Below are 25626 nucleotides of genomic sequence, written 5' to 3'. Positions count from 1 at the left end.
GAGACCGTTCCCTCCATAACTCCCTGGTCCACTCGTCCCTTCCTACCCAAACCATCCCATCCCCGGGCACTTTCCCCTGCAACCGCAGGAATGCAACACCTGTCTCTTTACCTCCTCCCTCAACTCCATCCAAGGACACAAACAGTCTTTCCAGGTGAGACAGAGGTTCATCTGCATCTCCTCCAACCTCATCTATTGCATCCGCTGCTCTAGATGTCAACTTATTTACATCGGCTAAACCAAACGCAGGCTCGGCGATCGTTTCGCTCAACACCTTCGCTCAGTCCGCCTTAACCAACCTGATCTCCCGGTGGCTGAGCACTTCAACTCCCCCTCCCACTCCCAGTCTGACCTTTCTGTCATGGGCCTCCTCCAGTGCCACAGTGAGGCCCACTGGAAATTGGAGGAACAGCACCTCATATTTCGCTTGGGCAGCTTACAGCCCAGCGGTATGAACATCGACTTCTCCAACTTTAGATAGTTCCCTATCCCTTTCTTCCCCTCCCCTTCCCAGATCTCCCACTGTCTTCCTGTCTCCACCTATATCCTTCCTTTGTCCCGCCCCCCTGACATCAGTCTGAAGAAGGGTCTCGACCCGAAACGTCGCCCATTCCTTCTCTCCTGAGATGCTGCCTGACCTGCTGAGTTACTCCAGTGTTTTGTGAATAAATACCTTCGAGTGCAGAATAGAGTGCTACAAAAGAATTGGGTATTTAAATAGAGAATACATTTCAGAAAGTAGTTGCACCCTGGGATTTTGATTCTCTGTGCAGGAATCACAGAAGGCTGGCTGAAACTCAGCAAAGATAGCGGGAGGATAATCTTGCTGGTGGCATCAAGCTGTTCCCCTCAGGCCCATAGCACATCCTCAGTATAATTAATAAATCTTTGCTGGTTGTAATAAATGTAGTTGATCCATTCTGTGTTTTTTGCAAGTGTGATCCAAAACAATATTGATTCCAACCCAGCAGTAATCTCATTTCTAGCTTTAAACTGATTTGGGATTCCTCTGGGTTGCCCTATCGCATCCAGGTAGACTCCCTCGGGTATTTGGTGAAACGATCTCTTCGTTCGAGTATTCACGAACGCCTCCTGTGGGCTGATCACGAGGACTGATTGGGCTAACATTACCCGAGCACATAGACCAGTCCAGTTAAGCGGAAGTGTATTTCTGGGGCTGCCTCCGCACATCCAAAATCGATCCGCTATAGCTACATCTGCCATCAAGATAGCCCTACAATTTGGCAGTAAAGTAACACCAACCTTCAGTGGCCAGTCTCGGGCTGACTGACACGGATCTTGCATCTCCAGATCCTGGGAATATCCCTACTGGATGCATGCCATTTGTTGCACGATAGCACTCGTATTGCTCCGTACTTTTGATCTTAATCCCTTGTGGTGGCTTGGGGTGGGGTTTTCTTACCTGTGTGAAATTTCATAATGCACAGTGCTCTGCCGAGAGCGTTACTTGTGTTGATCCTGCTGCATGTAGACACTGTATAAGAAAATAACTGCAGATGCTGGCACAAATCGATTTATTCACAAAATGCTGGAGTAACTCAGCAGGTCGGGCAGCATCTCGGGAGAGAAGGAATGGGTGATGTTTCGGGTCGAGACCCTTCTTCAGACTATAATACATGTAGACACTGTATTGGGCAGTAAGACATAACTGACCATTGTTTTATGCTTTGTAAAAATTTTGCACAATGCGTATAGTTATGAGGATCTGTTATAGCCAGTATTTGTTCCCTGGCTTTGGTGCATATGATGCATTGTGATAGTTTCATAGTTTGTGCCGTGTATTGCGCCCACTTATACCAATCATTAGTGGCCGCTGTGAGCCACATAACCGAGTCATAGCCATCCCTATTCCTAATGTCCCTTCGATTCCGCACCTGCTTCCCTGGCCCCAGCAGGGCATCGTTAGGGCCAGCCTGGTTCAGCCAAGTCCAGGTCTGCAAAGTCGAGGACTTCCAGGTCTGAGTTGGAACAGGGCCGTCTTAACGCATGGGCCTGATGGGCACTTGCCCGGGGCCCCACGAGCATAGGGGCCCCATGCTGATCTGTGTATGTTAAGTGACTTGCAATAAATAAATACTACTTTAAAAATGTAGGTTCAATAAGTTATTTTTTCGCAACATTTTCGGTCCCTAAGTGCTTCTCACAGCGATCTGTAAGTGCTTTTCGCAACAATGTAGCACCCTAAGTCCATCGCTAAGTGCTTTTCGGTAAGTGCTTTTCGCCGGCACGACAGGGGGGGGGCTGGTAGGGAAAGGGGGGTGGGGGAGAGTAAAGGTAGGGGCCCCAGTACACTGCTTTGCCCGGGGGCCCATAATGCTGTAAAAACGGCCCTGAGTTGGAAGAGGCAATAGTGGCCTCCGCCCACATTGTCGCGAGGAGGACAGGCGCCCACAACCTCATCTTCAACAACCTCAGAGTCACTAATGTCTCCCAAGACTTCCTTTATGAACTGGGCAACGCTTGATCCTTCCCCTGCGTTTTCGTTCTCACGCTCGCTTACCTCTTCTCCTGCGTTTTCGTTCTCTCGTCCGCTTACCTCTTAGGTTTGTTCACAGGTTGTGCCTGTGGGACAGTCCTTGTACAATGATTGAGATGGTACCATGTAGACCGGCCCTCTACCTGGACAGCAGTCGGTGAGGCTTTAGTTACCGTGAACGGGCCTTCCCTTCTTGGCTCATTCCACCTTCGTCGAAAGGCTCGCACATAGACCTGATCTCCGGGTTTAATAGGTCCTTCTCCCTGGTCCGCCTCTGGCTCCTTTTGCTTTTCCTGTGTATAAATAGACTTGTGTATCATAGTTAACTGTTGCATGTACTGTTTAAGTTCCACCTCTAATTGTTCCAAGCTTAGTCCCTTGTAAGGACCTCTCCGTTTGGGCATCGGCATGGGTCTGCCAGTGAGCATCTCGTGTGGTGTTAAATGAGTTATTCGATTAGTTTGCATGTGACAGCTCATTAATGCCAGTGGCAGGGCATCGATCCAGTTTAACTTTGTGGTTGCACAAATCTTATTCAGCTTGGCCTTCAATGTTCCATTAACTCTTTCTACCATGCCCTGAGATTGAGGGTGGTATACCCAAATAGAGAAATAGTACACCCAAATCTTTGTTTCACTCTTAGGGCTTGCAACACCAACTTATCTGTATTTTGGATAAAAGCCGCTCCATTGTCGGAACTGATTTTGGTTGGTATGCCGAATCGTGGGATGACCTAATTTGTCAGAAACTTGACTACAGTTCCTGCACCCAAATCTTTAGACGGTACCACCTCCACCCATCTGCTAAATCTATCAATTACTACCAGCATGTATCTTTTCTCTCTTACCGTTTTCAGCATGTCCACATAGTCGATCACCAAGTGCCTAAATGGTCCTTCGGGCATATGACCTATAGGTGTTACTATTCCCTTTCTGACATTGTTTTGAGCGCATATCTCACACTGTGACAGAATGTGATCTATTGAAGCCTGTAGATAGGGTGACCAAAACCCATCCTTCTTTATCTTCCTTATCACTTCCCCCCTTGCACAATGGTCTAACCCATGCGCTTCTGAGATGAGGATAGTCAGCAGAGGTGTAGGTGCTACTAGCAAACCTTCTTCAGTAGTCCACAGGCCCTCTGCATTCTGCTTGGCTCCCCTCTGTCTCCACATTGTTTGTTCAGCTAGAGTAGCCCTACCTTGCATTTCAACTATATCCTCCTGTGTGGGTTCCAGGTCCAAATTTACCTGCGGGGCGATAATGGCTGATTGGCATCCAGACCCTTTTCCGGCTGCTTCGTCTGCGGCACGATTGCCCTTTGTTTTCCAACTATTATGGCTTCTGCCCTTAGGTGATGCTGGCCACATGCTCCCAGGCGCCACAACCTTTCGTGCACTATGTCCTGGGTCTCGTCAAAATGTACCGTACAATGTAGCTCAGTTTTAGGCGAGGTTGCTTCAGGTAATATGGTCATCACTTCCTCTTTCCACCTGTTCCACGTTTTCCAAATTTGATCTTCTATATTTCCTATCCAAAATACATTAGCTTTTCTAGTTTCCCCCATGAACAACTGGGCATTCGATCTTTCCACGCTCAGACCATCTTTGGTACATTCCAACTTTAATTCTAGTTTCAACAAGGCATCCCTTGCCTAGCAGATTAATGGGGGTTCCTTCAGACACCAATATCGGTAATACTATTTCTCTATTGCTCATTTTCAAACTTACGGGGATTGTGCATCGTGTTAAGTGTGTTTTTCCCGAGAACCCTACAGTTTTAACAAATGTTCCTGACTTGGGAAGGTGGGAGGCATACTGCGGCTGAACACAAGTGTATGTGACTCCAGTATCTACCATCATAGGTGTTAACCGCCCTCCCAAAATTACCTGAACCATGGGTTCTTCTTCTGCCTGTCGCGTTATCATTGGGTAAAGTCCCTTCCCATCCGGGTTCTCTGGGCACCCCTAATATCTAGCATAGGGGTTCACGAGTCCAGTTGGGCCTCCTGGGTTAAAACACTGCTCACCCTCTGTGGGTTCCTGTTGGTACGGACCGGGCCACGGACGGTGTGGGCAGTCCCTCCTCAGGTGCCCTACCTGATTACATCCCCAACATGTTTTATCAACTGGCCTTCCTCGTCCCCTTCCTTGTGTCCCCCCCTTGGGGGCCCCAGTCCTGTCGGGGCTGATTTCCTGATTTATTTTGTCCCTGATAGAGCATTTGAGGAAACGTTCCCCCAAAGACATTTATTATTGGTATGGCATTCTCCGGCCCCCGTCTGGCTCTGCCATAGGATCCACCATGCATTGTTCATTTCTGCTGTTTCAGCGGGGTCTGCTGTTACTGCCAGTATTTTCTTGCCTTTTTCACGTTCTTTCTTTTTCAGTTCTTCTAGTTCAATCGTCAATCGTAGTTGCATTTGCATCAATTTTCTCTGCACCTCTTCGGGTTGGTCCGCCTGTCTTTTTCTATCCTTACGATATTTGTCGACTGCATGAACCGGGTGGTCCCTGAACTGGGAGTGGGGTATGGTTGACAATCCCACCACTTCCTCCAGTCTGGACTTAAACCGGAGGGGGCATGGCGTCCACCACAGAGGTCCGAAACAAAGTGGTCATTAACTCACTACCGTATATTTGTTGTTCGGTTTCAAGTCTCCACTTTTTCAGTTGATCCTCCAGATAATCTGCTGGGTTCTCCGTGTCCCCCAGCGGGTCTCCCCTCAATGTCTTTGGGTCCACCTTGAGCGGGTAACAGTCTCTGAGGGCCTGCCATACCCTCCGTCTGACTATGTTAAATGGCTGGTCAGCAATCATCGGGTCATTTGCGTTTTTTACCCCAACCGTTTCAAATAGTTCTGCTAGTTTCGTAGTTCCTATCACTTTCACCAGTAGTGCCTTCAAATCTCCCATAGCCAATAACCGTTGAGGCAGGGACAATAACAACATTATAAAATCATCTGGACAGGTTCTTGGATGGGAACAGTTTAGAGAGATCTGGAGATATCGAGAGAGTGTTGGGTCAGAGGGCCAGTTTTGGTGCCGTTTGACTCTGAGATAGAACAGAGGGGAGGGTTTTGCAAGCAGTTTGATCGTGAGAAGCATAAGAAAATAACTGCAGATGCTGGTACAAATCGATTTATTCACAAAATGCTGGAGTAACTCAGCTGGTCAGGCAGCATCTCGGGAGAGAAGGAATGGGTGACGTTTCGGGTCGAGACCCTTCTTCAGACTGATGTCAGGGGGGCGGGACAAAGGAAGGATATAGGTGGAGACAGGAAGATAGAGGGAGATCTGGGAAGGAGAAGGGGAAGGGTGGGACAGAGGAACTATCTAAAGTTGGAAAACAAAAGCAACTGTTTATCGAGAGTGGAGAGTGTTATAGTGCAACAAGGGGGAGTTGACTAAGTGGACAGAGTCGATTAGATTAGCAGGAAGGAAAATGGAAATCGGCCTAATGTTGGCAAGCAGGACGCATGTTGATAGATGTTGACATGGAAAGATTGGCACACGGTCTGTTTCTGTGGTGTACAGCTGTATATTTTGATTAATTTTTGCCTGATGCCTGGGAAAGGGAGTGTAATGGGAACTTCCCGACTTTCCCAATAAATTCTTTTCTAATTCCCATTACTACACAGGGAGTCAGAGTGAACTTACGCAGAGCCAACAGAACAGATCTCCCAGTCGTCTTTTCCAGTTTAATTAGTTTATTGAAGTAGTTGTACAAACAAGGAGATGAACATACCAGGCTTTACTTATTTTGCATACGAGTCGTAACTGGCTGCTCTGCCCCTGGTCTCAGGCATTTCTAGTCGATGGCCTGTCTCTAGGTCCATCCCCAGGTCTGGTAAGAACTGTATACTCTCCTTCTGACCACTCCCAGTCACTTATGCCCATATATATATACGCCACCCTGATCATGTAACCACCGTCCCCAAGTCTCCAAAATAATACGGCAAGATATATCTAGACAAAATAATGTAATATGCCAACAGTAGTTAGCCTAAACATAAATGGCTCCTGCAGGGAGAGAAAGGTGTCGATGAGCATTGATTCATCCCCTGGAGAAGGAGGGTGGGGAATAGTGTTGAGAACAAGGAAATGGCAGAGGACCCAAGTCAAGTCAAGTCAAGTTTATTTGTCACATGCACATACACCATGTGCAGTGAAATGAAAGTGGCAATGCCTGCGGATTGTGCACAAAAAAAGAATTACAGTTACAGCATATAAATAAATTAATACAGTTAATACAGAGAAGACAACATTTAGTCCCTGGAGTTATAAAAGTTAACAGTCCTGATGGCCTGTGGGAAGAAACTCCGTCTCATCCTCTCCATTTTCACAGCGTGACAGCGGAGGCACTTGCCTGACCGTAGCATCTGGAACAGTCCAGTTATGGATATTTCCATTTACGGAATTGGCAAATCGTGACCAAAAGCTTGAGGCGGTGGACATTGGAGTGCATATGAGTGCCGTCGAGCCACACAGGAGTACGATGGGTAGTGCAGTGGGAAACATACTGGAGTGCAGCTATGAGGCGTAGCTATGGGCACTCGCATGGGCCCTAGCTACGCCTGCCTCTTTGTCGGGTACGTCGAACAATCCCTGTTCCGGACGTACACCGGCCCCATCCCCCAACTCTACCTCCGCTACATCGACGACTGCATTGGTGCTACCTCTTGCACCCATGCAGAACTCACTGACTTCATACATTTCACCACTAATTTCCATCCTGCTCTTAAATATACTTGGACTATCTCCGACATCTCCCTCCCGTTTCTGGACCTCACCATCTCCATCACAGGAGACAGACTAGTGACTGACATCTGCTAGAAACCCACTGACTCGCACAGCTATCTGGACTACACTTCTTCCCACCCTGTCTCCTGCAAAAAGTCTATCCCCTACTCCCAATTCCTCCATCTACGCCGCATCTGCGCCCGGGATGAGGTGTTTCACACTAGGGCATCAGAGATGTCCTCATTCTTCAGGAAATGGGGCTTTCCTTCCTCCATTATAGATGAGGCTCTCACTAGGGTCTCTTCTACATCCTGCAGCTCCGCTCTTGCTCCCCCTCCCCCCATTCGTAACAAGGACAGAATCCCCCTCGTTCTCACCTTCCACCCCATCAGCCAGTGTATCCAACAAATCATCCTCCAACATTTCCGGTACCTCCAACGGGACCCCACTACTGGCCACATCTTCCCATCCCCTCCCCTTTCTGCGTTCAGCAGAGACCGTTCCCTCCGTAACTCCCTGGTCCACTCGTCCCTTCCTACCCAAACCACCCCATCCCCGGGCACTTTCCCCTGCAACCGCAGGAATGCAACACCTGTCTCTTTACCTCCTCCCTCAACTCCATCCAAGGACACAAACAGTCTTTCCAGGTGAGACAGAGGTTCACCTGCATCTCCTCCAACCTCATCTATTGCATCCGCTGCTCTAGATGTCAACTTCTTTACATCGGCGAAACCAAACGCAGGCTTGGCGATCGTTTCGCTCAACACCTTCGCTCAGTCCGCCTTAACCAACCTGATCACCCGGTGGCTGAGCACTTCAACTCCCCCTCCCACTCCCAGTCTGACCTTTCTGTCATGGGCCTCCTCCAGTGCCATAGTGAGGCCCACTGGAAATTGGAGGAACAGCACCTCATATTTCGCTTGGGCAGCTTACAGCCCAGCGCTATGAACATCGACTTCTCCAACTTTAGATAGTTCCCTATCCCTTTCTTCCCCTCCCCTTCCCTGATCTCCCACTGTCTTCCTGTCTCCACCTATATCCTTCCTTTGTCCCGCCCCCCTGACATCAGTCTGAAGAAGGGTCTCGACCCGAAACGTCGCCCATTCCTTCTATCCTGAGATGCTGCCTGACCTGCTGAGTTGCTCCAGCGTTTTGTGAATAAATACCTTCGAGTGCAGAATAGAGTGCTACAAAAGAATTGGATATTTAAATAGAGAATACATTTCAGAAAGTAGTTGCACCCTGGGATTTTGATTCTCTGTGCAGGAATCACAGAAGGCTGGCTGAAACTCAGCAAAGATAGCGGGAGGATAATCTTGCTGGTGGCATCAAGCTGTTCCCCTCAGGCCCATAGCACATCCTCAGTATAATTAATAAATCTTTGCTGGTTGTAATAAATGTAGTTGATCCATTCTGTGTTTTTTTGCAGGTGTGATCCAAAACAATATTGATTCCAACCCAGCAGTAATCTCATTTCTAGCTTTAAACTGATTTGGGATTCCTCTGGGTTGCCCTATCGCATCCAGGTAGACTCCCTCGGGTATTTGGTGAAACGATCTCTTCGTTCGAGTATTCACGAACGCCTCCTGTGAGCTGATCACGAGGACTGATTGGGCTAACATTACCCTAGCACATAGACCAGTTAAGCGGAAGTGTATTTCTGGGGCTGCCTCCACACATCTAAAATCTGTCCGCTATAGCTACATCTGCCATCAAGAGAGCCCTACAATTTGGCAGTAAAGTAACACCAACCTTCAGTGGCCAGTCTCGGGCTGACTGACACGGATCTTGCATCTCCAGATCCTGGGAATATCCCTACTGGATGCATGCCATTTGTTGCACGATAGCACTCGTATTGCTCCGTACTTTTGATCTTAATCCCTTGTGGTGGCTTGGGGTAGGGTTTTCTTACCTGTGTGAAATTTCATAATGCACAGTGCTCTGCCGAGAGCGTTACTTGTGTTGATCCTGCTGCATGTAGACACTGTATAAGAAAATAACTGCAGATGCTGGTACAAATCGATTTATTCACAAAATGCTGGAGTAACTCAGCAGGTCGGGCAGCATCCCGGGAGAGAAGGAATGGGTGACGTTTCGGGTCGAGACCCTTCTTCAGACTATAATACATGTAGACACTGTATTGGGCAGTAAAACATAACTGACCATTGTTTTATGCTTTGTAAAAATTTTGCACAATGCGTATAGTTATGAGGATCTGTTATAGCATTATTTGTTCCCTGGCTTTGGTGCATATGATGCATTGTGATAGTTTCATAGTTTGTGCCGTGTATTGCGCCCACTTATACCAATCATTAGTGGCCGCTGTGAGCCACATAACCGAGTCATAGCCATCCCTATTCCTAATGTCCCTTCGATTCCGCACCTGCTTCCCTGGCCCCAGCAGGGCATCGTTAGGGCCAGCCTGGTTCAGCCAAGTCCAGGTCTGCAAAGTCGAGGACTTCCAGGTCTGAGTTGGAACAGGGCCGTCTTAACGCATGGGCCTGATGGGCACTTGCCCGGGGCCCCACGAGCATAGGGGCCCCATGCTGATCTGTGTATGTTAAGTGACTTGCAATAAATAAATACTACTTTAAAAATGTAGGTTCAATAAGTGCTTTTTTCGCAACATTTTCGGTCCCTAAGTGCTTCTCACAGCGATCTGTAAGTGCTTTTCGCAACAATGTAGCACCCTAAGTCCATCGCTAAGTGCTTTTCGGTAAGTGCTTTTCGCCGGCACGACAAGGGGGGGGGGCTGGTAGGGAAAGGGGGGTGGGGGAGAGTAACGGTAGGGGCCCCAGTACACTGCTTTGCCCGGGGGCCCATAATGCTGTATAACGGCCCTGAGTTGGAAGAGGCAATAGTGGCCTCCCCCATGTCGCCTCCGCCCACATTATCGCGAGGAGGACAGGCGCCCACGACCTCATCTTCAACAACCTCAGAGTCACTAATGTCTCCCAAGACTTCCTTTATGAACTGGGCAACGCTTGATCCTTCCCCTGCGTTCTCGTTCTCACGCTCGCTTACCTCGAGGTTTGTTCACAGGTTGTGCCTGTGGGACAGTCCTTGTACAATGATTGAGATGGTACCATGTAGACCGGCCCTCGACCTGGACGGCAGTCGATGAGGCTTTAGTTACCGTGAACGGGCCTTCCCTTCTTGGCTCATTCCACCTTCGTCGAAAGGCTCGCACATAGACCTGATCTCCGGGTTTAATAGGTCCTTCTCCCTGGTCCGCCTCTGGCTCCTTTTGCTTTTCCTGTGTATAAATAGACTTGTGTATCATAGTTAACTGTTGCATGTACTGTTTAAGTTCCACCTCTAATTGTTCCAAGCTTGGTCCCTTGTAAGGATCTCTCCGATTGGGCATCGGCATGGGTCTGCCAGTGAGCATCTCGTGTGGTGTTAAATGAGTTATTCGATTAGTTTGCATGCTCATTAATGCCAGTGGCAGGGCATCGATCCAGTTTAACTTTGTGGTTGCACAAATCTTATTCAGCTTGGCCTTCAATGTTCCATTAACTCTTTCTGGACCTCACCATCTCCATCACAGGAGACAGACTAGTGACTGACATCTACTATAAACCCACTGACTCGCATAGCAATCTGGACTACACTTCTTCCCACCCTGTCTCCTGCAAAAAGTCTATCCCCTACTCCCAATTCCTCCGTCTACGCCGCATCTGCGCCCGGGATGAGGTGTTTCACACTAGGGCATCAGAGATGTCCTCATTCTTCAGGAAACGGGGCTTCCCCTCCTCCATTATAGATGAGGCTCTCACTAGGGTCTCTTCTACATCCCGCAGCTTGCTCTTGCTCCCCCTCCCCCCATTCGTAACAAGGACAGAATCCCCCTCGTTCTCACCTTCCACCCCATCAGCCAATGTATCCAACAAATCATCCTCCAACATTTCCGTCACCTCCAATGGGACCCCACCACTGGCCACATCTTCCCATCCCCTCCCCTTTCTGTTATGCTCTGGGGCACACAGGAACTGGACTCAAACGCACGACTCACACACAAGAGTCAATTTGGAGAAAATAAAGGCGTTCTTTAATTTTCACATTAAAGAACACTGCGATTCGAACCAAAAACTCTAAACTTACTCAGCTACAAAAACATTAGTTACAAAAATTACTTACTAGCTATACTACGACGGAGAGCACATGAATCAGAGCACATGAATCAGAGCACATGAATCACAATACGAACTGGCACAGGACAAAGGGAGGTGTGGACTATATATACATGAGGTAAGGGCACACAGGTGGAAACAATCAAGGTGGGGCTGACAATTACAATGGCAGGAAGTCAAGGGACCTGAAATGAGAATCTAAACACAGAACATGACACAAGACTAACAGATATGACGGGACATTACTCTTTCTGCGTTCCGCAGAGACCGTTCCCTCCGTAACTCCCTTGTCCACTCGTCCCTTCCTACCGAAACCACCCCATCCCCGGGCACTTTCCCCTGCAACCGCAGGAATGCAACACCTGTCTTTTTACCTCCCCCCTCAACTCCATCCAAGGACCCAAACAGTCTTTCCAGGTGAGACAGAGGTTCACCTGCATCTCCTCCAACCTCATCTATTGTCTCCGCTGCTCGAGATGTCAACTTCTTTACATCGGCGAAACCAAACGCAGGCTCGGTGATCGTTTCGCTCAACACCTTCGCTCAGTCCACCTTAACCAACCTGATCACCCGGTGGCTGAGCACTTCAACTCCCCCTCCCACTCCCAGTCTGACCTTTCTGTCATGGGCCTCCTCCAGTGCCATAGTGAGGCCCACTGGAAATTGGAGGAACAGCACCTCATATTTCGCTTGGGCAGCTTACAGCCCAGCGGTATGAACATCGACTTCTCCAACTTTAGATAGTTCCCTATCCCTTTCTTCCCCTCCCCTTCCCAGATCTCCCACTGTCTTCCTGTCTCCACCTATATCCTTCCTTTGTCCCGCCCTCCTGACATCAGTCTGAAGAAGGGTCTCGACCCGAAACGTCGCCCATTCCTTCTCTCCTGAAATGCTGCCTGACCTGCTGAGTTACTCCAGCGTTTTGTGAATAAATACCTTCGAGTGCAGAATAGAGTGCTACAAAAGAATTGGGTATTTAAATAGAGAATACATTTCAGAAAGTAGTTGCACCCAGGGATTTTGATTCTCTGTGCAAGAATCACAGAAGGCTGGCTGAAACTCAGCAAAGATAGCGGGAGGATAATTGAAGTTGGGACCTTATCTCAAGAGGGGGCAGAATCTGAACAAAGAGGAGCCTTAATTCAACGGTAGAAGTCACGAGTGAGGCCATCCTACCCGTGCTCCACATGATTTTATAAACCTCCATGAAGCATCCTTGGGCTTTCTATGCTCTACAAAAAAAGCCCCAGCCTATCCAGTCCCTCCTTGTAACGCAAGCCCTCCAAGTCGTGGCGATATCCTTCCAATTCTTTTCTGCACCATTTCTAGCTCAATGGCAGCTTTCTTTCAGCTGGGTGACCAGAGCTATGTGCAGTTTGGCCTCACCAATGATTAGTACAGTTTTAGTTTTTGAGATACAGCGTGGAAAAAGGCCCTTCGGCCCACCGAGTCCACGCCGACCAGCGATCACACGTTCTGTGTGTGTTTTTGTGTAGGTCTGTGTGTGTCTGTGTATCTGTGTCTGTCTGTGTGTGTGTGTGTCTGTGTGTGTGTGTCCGTGTGTGTCTGTCTGTGTGTGTTTTGTGTAGGTCTGTGTGTGTGTGTCTGTGTGTCTGTGTGTGTGTGTGTCTGTGTGTCTGTGTGTTTTTGTGTAGGTCTGTGTGTGTCTGTGTATCTGTGTGTGTGTGTGTGTGTGTCTGTGTGTCTGTGTGTGTGTGTGTGTGTCTGTGTATCTGTGTCTGTCTGTGTGTGTCTGTCTGTCTGTGTGTGTGTGTGTGTCTGTCTGTGTATCTGTGTCTGTCTGTGTGTGTGTGTGTGTGTGTCTGTGTGGTGTGTGTGTGTGTGTCTGTCTGTGTGTGTGTGTGTCTGTCTGTGTGTGTCTGTCTGTGTGTGTGTGTGTGTCTGTCTGTGTATCTGTGTCTGTCTGTGTGTGTGTGTGTCTGTGTGTCTGTGTGTGTGTGTGTGTGTGTCTGTCTGTGTATCTGTGTCTGTGTCTGTGTGTGTGTGTGTGTGTGTGTGTGTGTGTGTCTGTGTGGTGTGTGTGTGTGTCTGTGTGTGTGTGTGTGTGTGTGTGTGTGTGTGTCTGTGTGTGTGTGTCAGAGTAGAGTATGGGGATGGCTGGTTGGCACGGTTGAAGGGCCTGTTTCCGCATGTATCTCCAAACTAAACTAAAAGCTTTTCACTGTACCTCGGTACATGTGGCAATTATAAACTAAACTAAAAGTAGAAATCCCCACCTTGGGGATTGGGTCACCGAGCTGAGTCGTAAAATGGATGGGTGGGTTCTGGGTGTGGAGGGGGGATTGGGGGAGGAGGGGGGATTGGGGGAGGAGGGGGGATGGTGCTGGGAGATGGGGCCCAGGGGCATGTCTGTGGGATGGTGGAGTGGGTGGGAGGAGCCCCCCCTGCCTGCCTCTGGCGCTTATCTTCTGCCCCACAGGGTGTGGCTCTCACACCCTGAACGCTCAGCAGTTTCTGCACCCTGGGACCGATAAGGCAGAGTCGGATCGGAGGGCTTCCCACCTTCCCTCCGGCTACCCCTGGCTTGAGGAACGGGCTGGGCAGACTGCGGACCCTGCTGGCCGGCCCAGCACTCCCCCACGGGACACGGAGACCATCCCCATCACAGCTGGAGGTGCAACAACGCACACTGGACCCACAGCCACCAGGTTCCCACCGCTTGTCCGGGCAGGGGAGGGGGCGAGGGGGGGAAAGGGTTTGGGGGGGAGGGGAGGAAGAGTGCGAGGGGGGGGGGGGGAAGGGGTTTGAGGGGGAGGGGAGGAAGAGTGTGAGGGGGCGAAGGGGTTATGAGGAGGAGGGGAGGAAGGGTGTGAGGGGGGAAGAGGTTTGAGGGGAAGGGGAGGAAGAGTGTGAGGGGGAAGGGGTTTGAGGGGAAGGGGGGAGGGGTATAATGAGACACACTGTGTGTGTGTCCCTCTCCCCCCTCTCTCTCTCTCTCTCTCTGCCTCTCTCTCACCCCAGTCCTGTGTGTCTGTGTCTCTCTCTCTGTTACTTTCTCTCTCTCTCTCTCTCTCTCTCGCGCTCTCTCTCTCTCTCTCTCTCTCTCTCTCCCTCCCTCTCTCTCTCCCTCACCCCCTCTCTCCCCCTCACTCCCCTCCCCTCCAGCAGCCAGCTTCTCTGTAACGAGCACGTCCTCCTTTCCCCCACTTCCCTCCCATGTTCCTCCCTCCCAGTGTTTTGTCCCTCCTTGGATGTCTCCACAGCTGTCAGACTTGTTTTCCAAGCTGCTGGCGGCAGAGTCTGCACCCTCGCCGTGCCAACGGGGGAGGGCTGCTCCATGTGGCTTGTGCTGAGCGTCAGGGGGCGGGTTGGACATGGGGAGAGTTGTTGAGCTGCTCTCCTGCCTCCTTCCTCCTTCCTCAGTCCAGGGCTGGAGTACCGCGCTGTCCCTTCCACGAGTTTCCAGTGATCGCATGTAAGTGCCTTGAGGCGCGTCGGAGGACAGTGGGACCCTCCTCCCCACGGTGCTTCTGAGCTGGGAAGCTCCAGGGCTTGAACCAGTTGAAGTTTAGTTTAATTTATTATTGTCACATGTACGGGAGGGACGAGGAAGATAAAATTGTATCAGAGAATTACTGCAGATGCTGGCACAAATCGATTTATTCACAAAATGCTGGAGTGACTCAGCAGGTCAGGCAGCATCTCGGGAGAGATGCAATGGGCGACGTTTCGGGTCGAGACCCTTCTTCAGGCTGAAAGTGGCAGGAAAGGGAGACGAGTCTGAAGAAGGGTCCCGTCCCGAAACGTCACCCATTCCTTCTCTCCAGAGATGCTGCCCGACCCGCTGAGTTACTCCAGCATTTTGTGTCAAAACATGATTACAATCGAGCCATCCAAGTCAACTCTCTTTCAGTCAGAGAGTTGTGAATCTGTGGAATTCTCTGCCTCAGAAGGCAGTGGAGGCCAATTCTCTGAATGCATTCAAGAGAGAGCTGGATAGAGCTCTTAAGGATAGCGGAGTCATGGGGTATGGGGAGAAGGCAGGAACGGGGTACTGATTGTGAATGATCAGCCATGATCACATTGAATGGCGGTGCTGGCTCGAAGGGCCGAATGGCCTCCTCCTGCACCTATTGTTTATTGTCTATTAACACAGAGCGTGTGTCGGGAGGAAGTGCAGGTGCTGGCTGAAACCCAAGGTAGACACACAAAGCTGGAGTAACTCAGCAGGTCAGGCAGCATCTCGGGAGAGAAGGAATGGGTGACGTTTCGGGTCGAGATCCTTCTTCAGGCTGAAAGTCGCTGGAAAGGGAGACGAGTCTGAAGAAGGGTCTCGACCCGAAACGTCGCCCATTCCTTCTCTCCAGAGATGCTGCCCGACCCGCTGAGTTACTCCAGCATTTTGTGAATAGATACCTTCGATTTGTACCCGCATCTGCAGTTATTTTCGTATATCACATCCTTTTGTGTCGAAACATGATTACAATCGAGCCGTCCACAGTGTGCAGACACGGGATAAAGGGAGCAACGTTTAGTGAAAGGTATAGTGCAGTGAAGTGCAATTAAAGATAGTTCTACGGTCTCCAATCGGGGAGATGATAGGACGTGACCCCCCTCTCTAGCTGGTGAGAGGACTGTCCGGTTCCCTGATAACAGCCGGGAAGAAACTGCCCCTGAATCTGGAACTTTATGCTTTTTACAAACTCCTGTAGCTGTTGCGGGACTGGTGGGTATGTGTTCAGGGTGGTGTGTGATTCTGAGGGGGAACCTGCGTGTGGTGTTGTGTTCCTGTGCCTGCTGCCCTTGTCTGTTTCAGTGGGAGAGGTGGGCAGGAAGGGACTGCAGATGCTGGTTTAAAACTGAAGATAGGCACAAAATGCTGGAGTAACTCAGGAGGGCAGGGGGCACCTTGGGAGAGAAGGGATGGGGGACGTTTCGGGTCGAGACTGAAAGTCACGGGAAAGGGAATCGAGAAATATAGTTTGGGCAGCTTACAACCCAGGGATATGAATATTGATTTCTCTCTCTTCAAGTAACCCCTTGCACCTCCCTCTCTCTCCATCCCTTCCCCTACCCGAGTCACGCCAGCTTCACGGTCTCACCTTGCAAACAGCTGCCAATGGCCGGTTTCCTTTATCATGGTTACTTTTTTTGCATGTCTTTCATTCGGTGGTAGGTTTGGGGAGTGGCGGTGTGAGCGTTGCCTGCTCTGGGTGAGCTGTGGTGCATTTTGGAGCTGCCACTGTGTGCTGGCCGGTCGGTCGGTGTTGGAGGGGGTGATCGGGAATGGGCTGCTTCGGCCCGGATAGCGTTGAATGTCCGGAGAGAGCTGTTTGTGTTCTGCTCCTCCGTGCAAATGGAGAGAGATCCAGCACCTTCCTGAAACAGGGTCTAGTCTGCTTTCATTTATTATAGTCGCGTTCACCGAGGTGCTGAGAAAAGCCTTTTTGTTGCGTGGGGTCCAGTCAGCGGGAAGACTATGCATGATTACATGCATTGTGGCCGTCCACAGTGTACAGATGGAGGGTATAATGCATCGTGCAAAGTAAAGTCCACCTGAAGGCAGTCCGAGGGTCTCCAATGGGGTAGATGGGAGGTCAGGACCGCTCTCTAGTTGGTGATAGGATGGTCCAGTGGCCTAACTGGGAAGCAGCTGTCCCTGAATCTGGAGGTGTGCGTTTTCACACTTCTATACCTCTCTCCTGGTGAGAGAGGGGAGAAGAGGGAGTGGCCAAGGTGGGACATGTCCTTGACCATGCTGCTGGCCTTGCCGAGGCAGCGTGAAGTGTCGATGGGGTCAATGGAAGAGGAGATTGGTTTGTGTGATGGCCTGGGCCGTGTCCACAATTCGCTGCAATTTCTTGCAGTCTTGGATGGAGCTGTTTCCCAATCCAGCCTTCGGTCTTCACTCGAATCATCGACATCCACCTTTTCCCCCCACGGATGCTACCCGACCCGCTGAGTTCTTGGCTTTTGCTCCTGCATTGTGCATTGCTGCTATTGGTTTATTGTTGTCAGAGGTAGCGGGATACGGTGAAAACTTTGCTTGCATGCTACCAAGTCAAATCATACTGTGCATGAACACAGTCAAACCACACTTTGGTATTTTAGTCTTTACACTACCTGCCCTAGGTAGGGCAGGTAGTGTAAAGACTAAAATACCAAAGTGCAGAATATGACATTCCAGTGTTATAGCATTAGAGAGCAAATCAGATAAGTCCCAAAGCGCACGGCTTGCAATGTGGTGGGTTGTAGATCAGGACTACGCCCCGAGCTTGTGACCCGTTCAGAAGTCTGATAACAGTGAGCAAGAACCTGAGGAAGGAACTGCAGATGCTGGTTTACACAGGAGAAAGACACAAAATGCTGGAGTAACTCAGCGGGACAGGCAGCATCTCCTGGAGAGAAGGAATGGGTGCCGTTTTGGGTCGAGACCCTTCTCCAGACAGTAAAGAAGGGTCTCGACCCGAAACGTCACCCATTCCTTCTCTCCAGGGGATGCTGCCTGTCCCGCTGAGTTACTCCAGCATTTTGTGTCTAAGGAAGAACTTGAAACTGGTGGTACGTGCTTTCAAACTGTTGTTTCTTGGAGCCATAGAACGTTCCAACTATGTCATAACCCGAGCTAATCCTGTTTACTTGCATTTGGCCGACATCCCTCTAAATCCTTCCTGTCTATATGTAGAGTCATAGAGTGATACAGTGTGAAAATAGGCCCTTCGGCCCAACTTGCTCACACCGGCCAACATGTCCCAGTTACACTAGTCCCACCTGCCTGCGCTTGGTCCACATTCCTCCAAACCTGTCCTATCCATGCACCTGTCTAACTGTTTCTTAAACATTATAGACAATAGGTGCAGGAGGAGGCCATTCAGCCCTTCGAGCCAGCACCACCATTCAATGTGATCATGGCTGATCATTCTCAGTCAGAACCCCGTTCCTGTCTTCTCCCCATACCCCCTGACTCCGCTATCCTTAAGAGCTCATCCAGCTCTCTCTTGAAAGCATCTAGAGAATTGGCAACCAGAGAATTGGGATGGGAGGCAGGGAGGGAGGCTAAGGGGGGGTTGAGGGGGATGGAGTGAGGGGGAGGGGGGGGGGAAGGAGAGGGTGCTGCACCAATGCAGGAGAGGTTTGGGCCCAATGGGTCCACTTGGTCTAGTATATCCCTCTAAACCTTTCCTATCCATTGTCATGTTAGTCCATGCTTGAATGGTTGTAACACCGGAACTTGTAATACCAGAGCAGAGTCAACGCACTAACCCCTTGAGCATGCTCTGTATTGGTTGGTAGTGGTTTATTATTGTCTCGTGCACCGAAATGCAGCGAAAAGCATCGTTTTGCTTGCTATCGGGCAAACCATTCATACACGAGTACAATCAAACATCGAATTCTCCAGGTTCAACACGGATGCCCTGCCTCAGTGCCACATCATAGCACTAACCCCAACAATGGTGGCCCAGCGGTAGAGTTGCTGCCTTACAGCGCCAGAGACCCTTCTTCAATCCTGACTACTGGTGCTGTCTGTGCGGAGTTTGTACGTTCTCCCTGTGACCGTTTGTGAGGGTTTTTTCCAGGTGCTCCGGTCTCCTCCCACACTCCAAAGACGTGCAAGTTTGCAGGATAATTGGCTTCTGCACATTGTTCCCTCGTGTGTAGGATGAAATTCTCGTGTAGGTCAGTGTGGACTCAGTGGCCCTGTTTTTAAATTGCTGTATCTCTAAACTTAAACTAAACTAAACCCTCAGCCCTCTCTCGGTCCAGAACTGTATCGATCCCTGGCTTGTCTGAACATGGTGACTGAGGCTCCACTGCCTGACAGCCCCACTTCTCTTTGATGTCTTGTTTTCACGCCTCACCTTTCCTTATCTCTGTGTCCCCCCCCCCCCCCCCTCCCCTGACTTTCAGTTTACGGCGTGGAGACTGACAGCAGGGGTTGCAGCTCTTTCACTGTAGATTCCAGCAATTTCCCCCCACCAAGGAACGTCACACCCGTAGGTGGGTGGATCCTGTTTTTCTTGGTCCCTTTTCCTGAGCGGCGTGGGCACATTTGTTCCCCTTCAAACCACAGAAACAATGCCAGAATCCACAGGACTGTGAAAGAGGCCAACCTCTTCCAAACACCAGCTCTTTGGGATGCAGGTCATCAGGTCCTTAGGATTTACCAACTTCAAGCTCACGTCTCTAACTTCAAGTAACCCTTGACAGACTCAAAAAGCTGGAGTAACTCAGCGGGACAGGCAGCATCTCTGGGGAGAAGGAATGGGTGACGTTTCGGGTCGAGGCCCTTCCTCAATCCTTCGATGCCTCCCTCCCCTTCCCAGTTCTCCGACCAGTCTGACTGTCTGACTGCTTCGTTGTCACCTTCTCCTTGCTAGCAATGATCTATTCTACATTTTCCCTTTATCTGCATTCTCTTTGATGTCCTGTTTTCATGCCTCACCCTTCCTTATCTCTGTGTCTCCCCCTCCCCTGACTTTCAGTCTGAAGAAGGGTCTCGACCCGAAACGTCGCCCGTTGCTTCTCTCCAGATATGCTGCCTGTCCCGCTGAGTTACTCCAGCATTTTATGTCTATCTTTGGTTTAAAGTCGCGCCTGCAGTTCCTTCCTACACATTTCGCCAAGCTCACCAGTTTCTCCAGTACAGTTTTTGGCTAATACCTGGTTCCACCAGCCCTCTTCCTGGCAAGATCCTTGATTCTCTCTTCATTCTGACAGAATTTGGATGGGAGAGGTTTAGGAGGGATATGGACCAAACGCAGGTAGCTGGGACATGTTGGCCGGCGTGGGCAAGTTGGGCCGAAGGGCCTGTTTCCACGTTGTATCACTCTATGACTCTATAATTTGTGTGAGTTCTCCTGTGCACCAGACGCAAAGCAATGGACTATTTCACTGCATTCCCTCGTTCTCCCCCGTTAACTCTCTGCTTTGTGAAGCCCCCGTTTGACGTCGCCAATCTTGACCTATTTGGACTTTAGAGAGACAGCACGTAAACAGGCCCTTCGGCCCGCCCGAGTCCGCGCTGACCGCAGATCTCCCCGTACACCAGCACTACCCCACACACTGGCGACAGTTTCACAATTTTTACTGAAGCCAATTAACCTACAAGCCTGCACGTCTTTGGAATGTGGGAGGAAACCGGAGCACCCGGAGAAAACCCCTTATGGTCACAAGGAGAGCGTGCAAACTCCGTACAGACAGCACCCGCGGTCGGGATGGAACCCGGGTCTCTGGCGCTGCGAGGCAGCAACTCTACCGCTGCGCCACCGTGCCGCCCTGATAAGCATATGGAAGCTGTTGTATGTCTTGTGTTGTTCCCCTCCCGGCACTCAGATCCGATAAGCTTGCATTTCTTCTTTATTTTCCAGGCCCTCTTTTGCTGGTTTCTAAAACCCTTCTATTCCTCACGCCCTCTGTAGTTTCTGGCACCTTCTTTGTAAGCCACTTCCAGGGGTTAGCAATGTGTTTCATTTTCCCCAGTCGGCCACATATGAATCACTTTTCCCGTTCCGTTTCTGTGCCCGAAAGGAATTTTCTTTTCACCACATTGCATGATTTATTTTAACAACAACTATTGCCCGTTCTCTGTCTTGTCTTCCAAGATAATTTCCCAACTGTCCACAGCTAAAGCTCCTCGCTGGTAGCCGCAGTTCTCTGTGCTTAGTGCAAAATATAAGTTTCGATTGACCACCTCGTTTCACGTTGATCTCCATCAGTTTCAGACAATGTCAATGATCAGGTTTCCCAGCAGGTTATTAATTAGCCCCCCCCCCCCCCCCCCCCTCATTGTGGACTCCTTGTTTACGGAGTGACACGCATCCTTTCCTTGAGCATTTGGGATTGAACCCAGTGGGGGGGAAAGGGGGGCATGGTCGAGGGGACAACGCTGGATGACAGGGAGGGGAGGGGAGGGGTGCATTGATGGTCAGTGGAGAAACGGAGGCTCAGTGAATGTGAGTGAGCAATGAATAATGGTGAGCAGGGTCAGGTGTGAGTAATGGTGAGCAGGGCAGGTCGGTGTGAGTAATGGTGAGCAGGGTCGGTGTGCGTAATGGTGAGCAGGGCGGGTGGGTGTGAGTAATGGTGAGCAGGGAGGGTCGGTGTGAGTAATGGTGAGCAGGGCAGGTCGGTGTGAGTAATAGTGAGCAGGGCGGGTCGGTGTGAGTAATGGTGAACAGGGTGGGTCAGAGTGAGTAATGGTGAGCAAGGTCGGTGTGAGTAATGGTGAGCAGGGTGGGTCGGTGTGAGTAATGGTGAGCAGGGCGGGTCGGTGTGAGCAATGGTGAGCAGGGCGGGTCGGTGTGAGCAATGGTGAGCAGGGCAGGTCGGTGTGAGCAATGGTGAGCAGGGCGGGTGGGTGTGAGTAATGGTGAGCAGGGTGGGTCGGTGTGAGTAATGGTGAGCAGGGCAGGTCGGTGTGAGTAATGGTGAGCTGGGCGGGTCGATGTGAGTAATGGTGAGCTGGGTGGGTCAGAGTGAGTAATGGTGAGCAGGGCGGGTAAGTGTGAGTAATGGTGAGCAGGGCGGGTGGGTGTGAGTAACGGTCAGCAGGGCGGGTAAGTGTGAGTAATGGTGAGCAGGGCGGGTGGGTGTGAGTAACGGTGAGCAGGGTGGGTGGGTGTGAGCAATGGTGAGCAGGGCGGGTGGGTGTGAGTAATGGTGAGCAGGGTGGTGTAAGTAATGGTGAGCAGGGCAGGTAGGAATCTATGGGCAGCTCTTTAGGGTCTAGCTGAGCCCCTGCCTGACCTCTGCCCCCTCTGACCTCTGCCCCCTCTGAAATCATCATCATTGGTCCAAAAATGCTCACCAAATCCACCCAAAACTTCATCCTCAACATTGATGGTCTCCCAGTATCCACCTCACCTCACATCCGGAATCTTGGAATCATCCTTGATCAAACCCTCTCCTTCGACAAACACATCAAACACATCACAAAGACAGCCTTCTTCCACCTCAAAAACATTGCCCGTCTCCGTCCATCCCTCTCCTCCACAGCTGCAGAAACCCTCATCCACGCCTTCATCACCGCCCGTCTGGACTACTGCAACAGCCTCCTCTATGGCGCACCCTCAAAAATCATCAATAAACTTCAATACATTCAAAACTCCGCTGCCCGTCTACTCACACACACCTCGATCCGTGACCATATCACCCCCGTCCTTTATAAACTCCACTGGCTCCCCATCCCCCAGAGAATCCAGTACAAAATCCTCCTCATAACCTACAAAGCCCTCCATAACCTGGCCCCATCCTACCTGACCGACCTCCTCCACAGGCACACTCCCACCTGCACCCTCCGCTCTGCCGCTGCCAATCTCCTATCCCCCCACATCCGGACTAAACTCAGATCCTGGGGGGACAGGGCTTTCTCCATCGCTGCTCCCACCCTATGGAACTCACTACCCCAAACCGTTAGAGACTCCCCCACACTCACCACATTCAAAACATCGCTGAAGTCTCACCTGTTCAGTACTGCCTTCAACCACTGAAGGTCACCTCACCTACTGTCTCCTTTCTCTGTTCATTTATTTATTTACTTATTTATCTATTTATTAATTTCCCTATGTTCTCAAAATCTCTGTAAAGCGTCTTTGAGTATATGAAAAGCGCTATATAAATAAAATGTATTATTATTATTATTATTATCTCCACAGGTTGAAGGTGTTTATCAGAGGAAGAGATGACAAAGATAAGAGAACCGGAGCCGGTGGACAGGTCAGTGGGGTCGGTGGGGTCAGGGCGGTGCGGTCGGTCAGTACGGGGCGGTGGGGTCGGTACGGGGCGGTGGGGTCAGTGCGGGGTTTTGGGATGGGCAGGGTGGTCCTTGCTGCGGTGGGAAGGCTGGCTGTTCACTTGGTGGTCAGGTTGGGATGGAGGGCAGGGTGGGTGGGGGAATTTGGACAGGGTGCTAAGTCTGTCTGTCCGTGCCACAGGTTCAAGGCCGTGTGGCTAATCTTTCTGGTCCTGGGGCTTGGAACGCTTCTTCCATGGAACTTCTTCATGACGGGCATTCAGGTGTGTATCCCTGAACCCAGCACAGCTCCTGTGGAACCCCGCCCCCTCACCCCCGCCCCCTCACCCCCGCCCCCTCACCCCCGTCCCCTCACCCCTGCCCCTTCACCTCGCCCTCTCACCCCCTCGGCCCTTCGCCCCCCCCGCATCCTCGCCCCTCATCCCCCGACCCCTCGCCCCTGCCCCTTCTCCCCCTCGCCCTCCCTCATCCCCCGCCCCCGTGCCCCCTCATCCACGCCCCTCACCCCCATCCCCTCACCCTCACCCCCTCACCCCCACCCTCTTACCCTCCCCTCCTGCACCCTTCCCCCTCACCCCCACCCCCTCACCCACACCCTCCCCTCACCCCCACCCCCTTACCCTCCCCTCCTGCACCCTTCCCCCTCACCCCCACCCTCCCCCTCACCCTCACCCCCACCCCCTTACCCTCCCCTCCTGCACCCTTCCCCCTCCTCCCCACCCTGCCCTCTCCCCTCTCCCGTGCCTCGCAGAGTAACTCCCGGCCTTGTGTCTCTCAGTATTTTAAGTATCGTTTGGGGGATGTAAATGCCTCCAGCGCGGTGCCGGCCACCAATGGATCGTCCGGTCTCAACGTGTCAGTCGTGGCGACGGAGAACCTGCTGCAGAGGAAGTTCAGCAACGTGATGACGCTGTGCGCCATGTTACCCCTGCTGATTTTCAGCTGTCTCAACTCCTTCCTGCTGCCACGGTAGGGCCCGGGACCCCTTCCCTCCCCTCCCCTCCCCTTCCCCTCCCTCTCCCCTCCCCTCCCCTCCCCCTCCCCCTCCCCTCCCCTCTCTGGGGCAGCAGACCCCCGCTCCCCACCCCTAGCACAGTGGACCCCCCCCCCTCCCCTCCCCCCTCTGGGCAGCAGACCCCCGCTCCCACCCCTAGCACAGTGGACCCCCCCCCTCCCAGGGTGCGCAGTGGTAGAGTCACTGCCTCACAGCGCCGGAGACCCGGGTTCAAATCCCGACTACGTGCGCTGTCTGTACGGAGTTTGTACATTCTCCCCGTGACCACGTGGGTTTTCGCCGGGTGCTCCGGTTTCCTCCCACATCCCAGAGACGTACAGGTTGTCGGCTAATTGGGTTGGTGTTAATGTTTTTAAAAAGTGCCCCCTGAGTGTGTGTCGGATGTTGTTAGTGTGTGGGGATCGCTGGTCGGTGTGGACGGGCTCGGATGGGCAGAATGGCCTGTTTGCGTGCTGTATCTCTAAACTAAACCAAACTAATCGGCACCTAACCTTTCGCGGTAATAGAATCAGACTGCCCAAAATCGGCCATGCTGCCCATCGTCAACAGAACGAGGTGGGGGCGGATCTGTTGGGCCAAAGGGCCGGATTCCGTGCTCTATCTCCAAAGTCTACAATATTACAGTCTAAAGTCCAAGATGTAGTGTAAGAAAATAACTGCAGATGCTGGTACAAATCGAAGGTATTTATTCACAAAATGCTGGAGTAACTCAGCAGGACAGGCAGCATCTCAGGAGGGAAGGAATGGTGACGTTTCGGGACCAGAAACGTCACCCATTCCTTCCCTCCTGAGATGCTGCCTGTCCCGCTGAGTTACTCAGCATTTTGTGAATAAATACAGTCTAAAGTCCATGTAGTTTACATCACCTACACTGCCCTCATCAGTAAAATTCGTTATCATACGGTCACAAACAGCACGGAGACAGGCCCATTAGCCCACTCATCCACGCGAATCCGAGATGCCCCTTCTCAGCTGGAACCGCTCCTCCTCATTTGTAACCACCACCCCTCCACACCTCTCCTATCCGAGTACATGTCCAACTGAAGAAGGGTCTCGACCCGGAACCTCAGCCAGAGCCCCCTTCTCTCCAGAGATGCTGCCTGTCCCGCTGAGTTACTCCAGCATTTTGTGTTTGTCTTCCATTTTAAACCAGCATCTGCAGTTCCTTCCTTGCACAGCCTTGTGTGCAGTTTTGGTCTCCAAATTTGAGGATGGATATTCTTGCTATTGAGGGCGTGCAGCGTAGGTTTACTAGGTTAATTCCCGGAATGGCGGGACTGTCATATGTTGAAAGACTGGAGCGACTAGGCTTGTATACACTGGAGTTTAGAAGGATGAGAGGGGATCTTATCGAAACGTATAAGATTATTAAGGGGTTGGACACATTAGAGGCAGGAAACATGTTCCCAATGTTGGGGAGTCCAGAACCAGGGGCCACAGTTTAAGAATAAGGGGTAAGCCATTTAGAACAGAGATGAGGAAAAACCTTTTCAGTCAGAGAGTTGTGAATCTGTGGAATTCTCTGCC

The 25626-nt window shown here is 51.1% G+C and overlaps 1 protein-coding gene across 1 annotated transcript in view; it reads left to right on the top strand.

Moving 5' to 3' along the window:
• The window catches only part of LOC144593836 (equilibrative nucleoside transporter 1-like), a 67768-nt gene that overhangs the window by 18897 nt on the left and 23245 nt on the right, over positions 1-25626 (top strand). The window contains 3 exon segments of the mRNA XM_078399953.1: positions 22987-23047; positions 23266-23347; positions 23863-24053. Of these exon segments, the coding sequence (XP_078256079.1) occupies positions 23013-23047; positions 23266-23347; positions 23863-24053 (308 nt within the window). The 5' untranslated portion in view covers positions 22987-23012.

Source organism: Rhinoraja longicauda, chromosome 5 (genome assembly GCF_053455715.1).
Source record: "Rhinoraja longicauda isolate Sanriku21f chromosome 5, sRhiLon1.1, whole genome shotgun sequence".
In the NCBI taxonomy this organism is placed as follows: Eukaryota; Metazoa; Chordata; class Chondrichthyes; order Rajiformes; family Arhynchobatidae; genus Rhinoraja; species Rhinoraja longicauda.
This window is presented reverse-complemented; position numbering and strand designations above follow the sequence as displayed.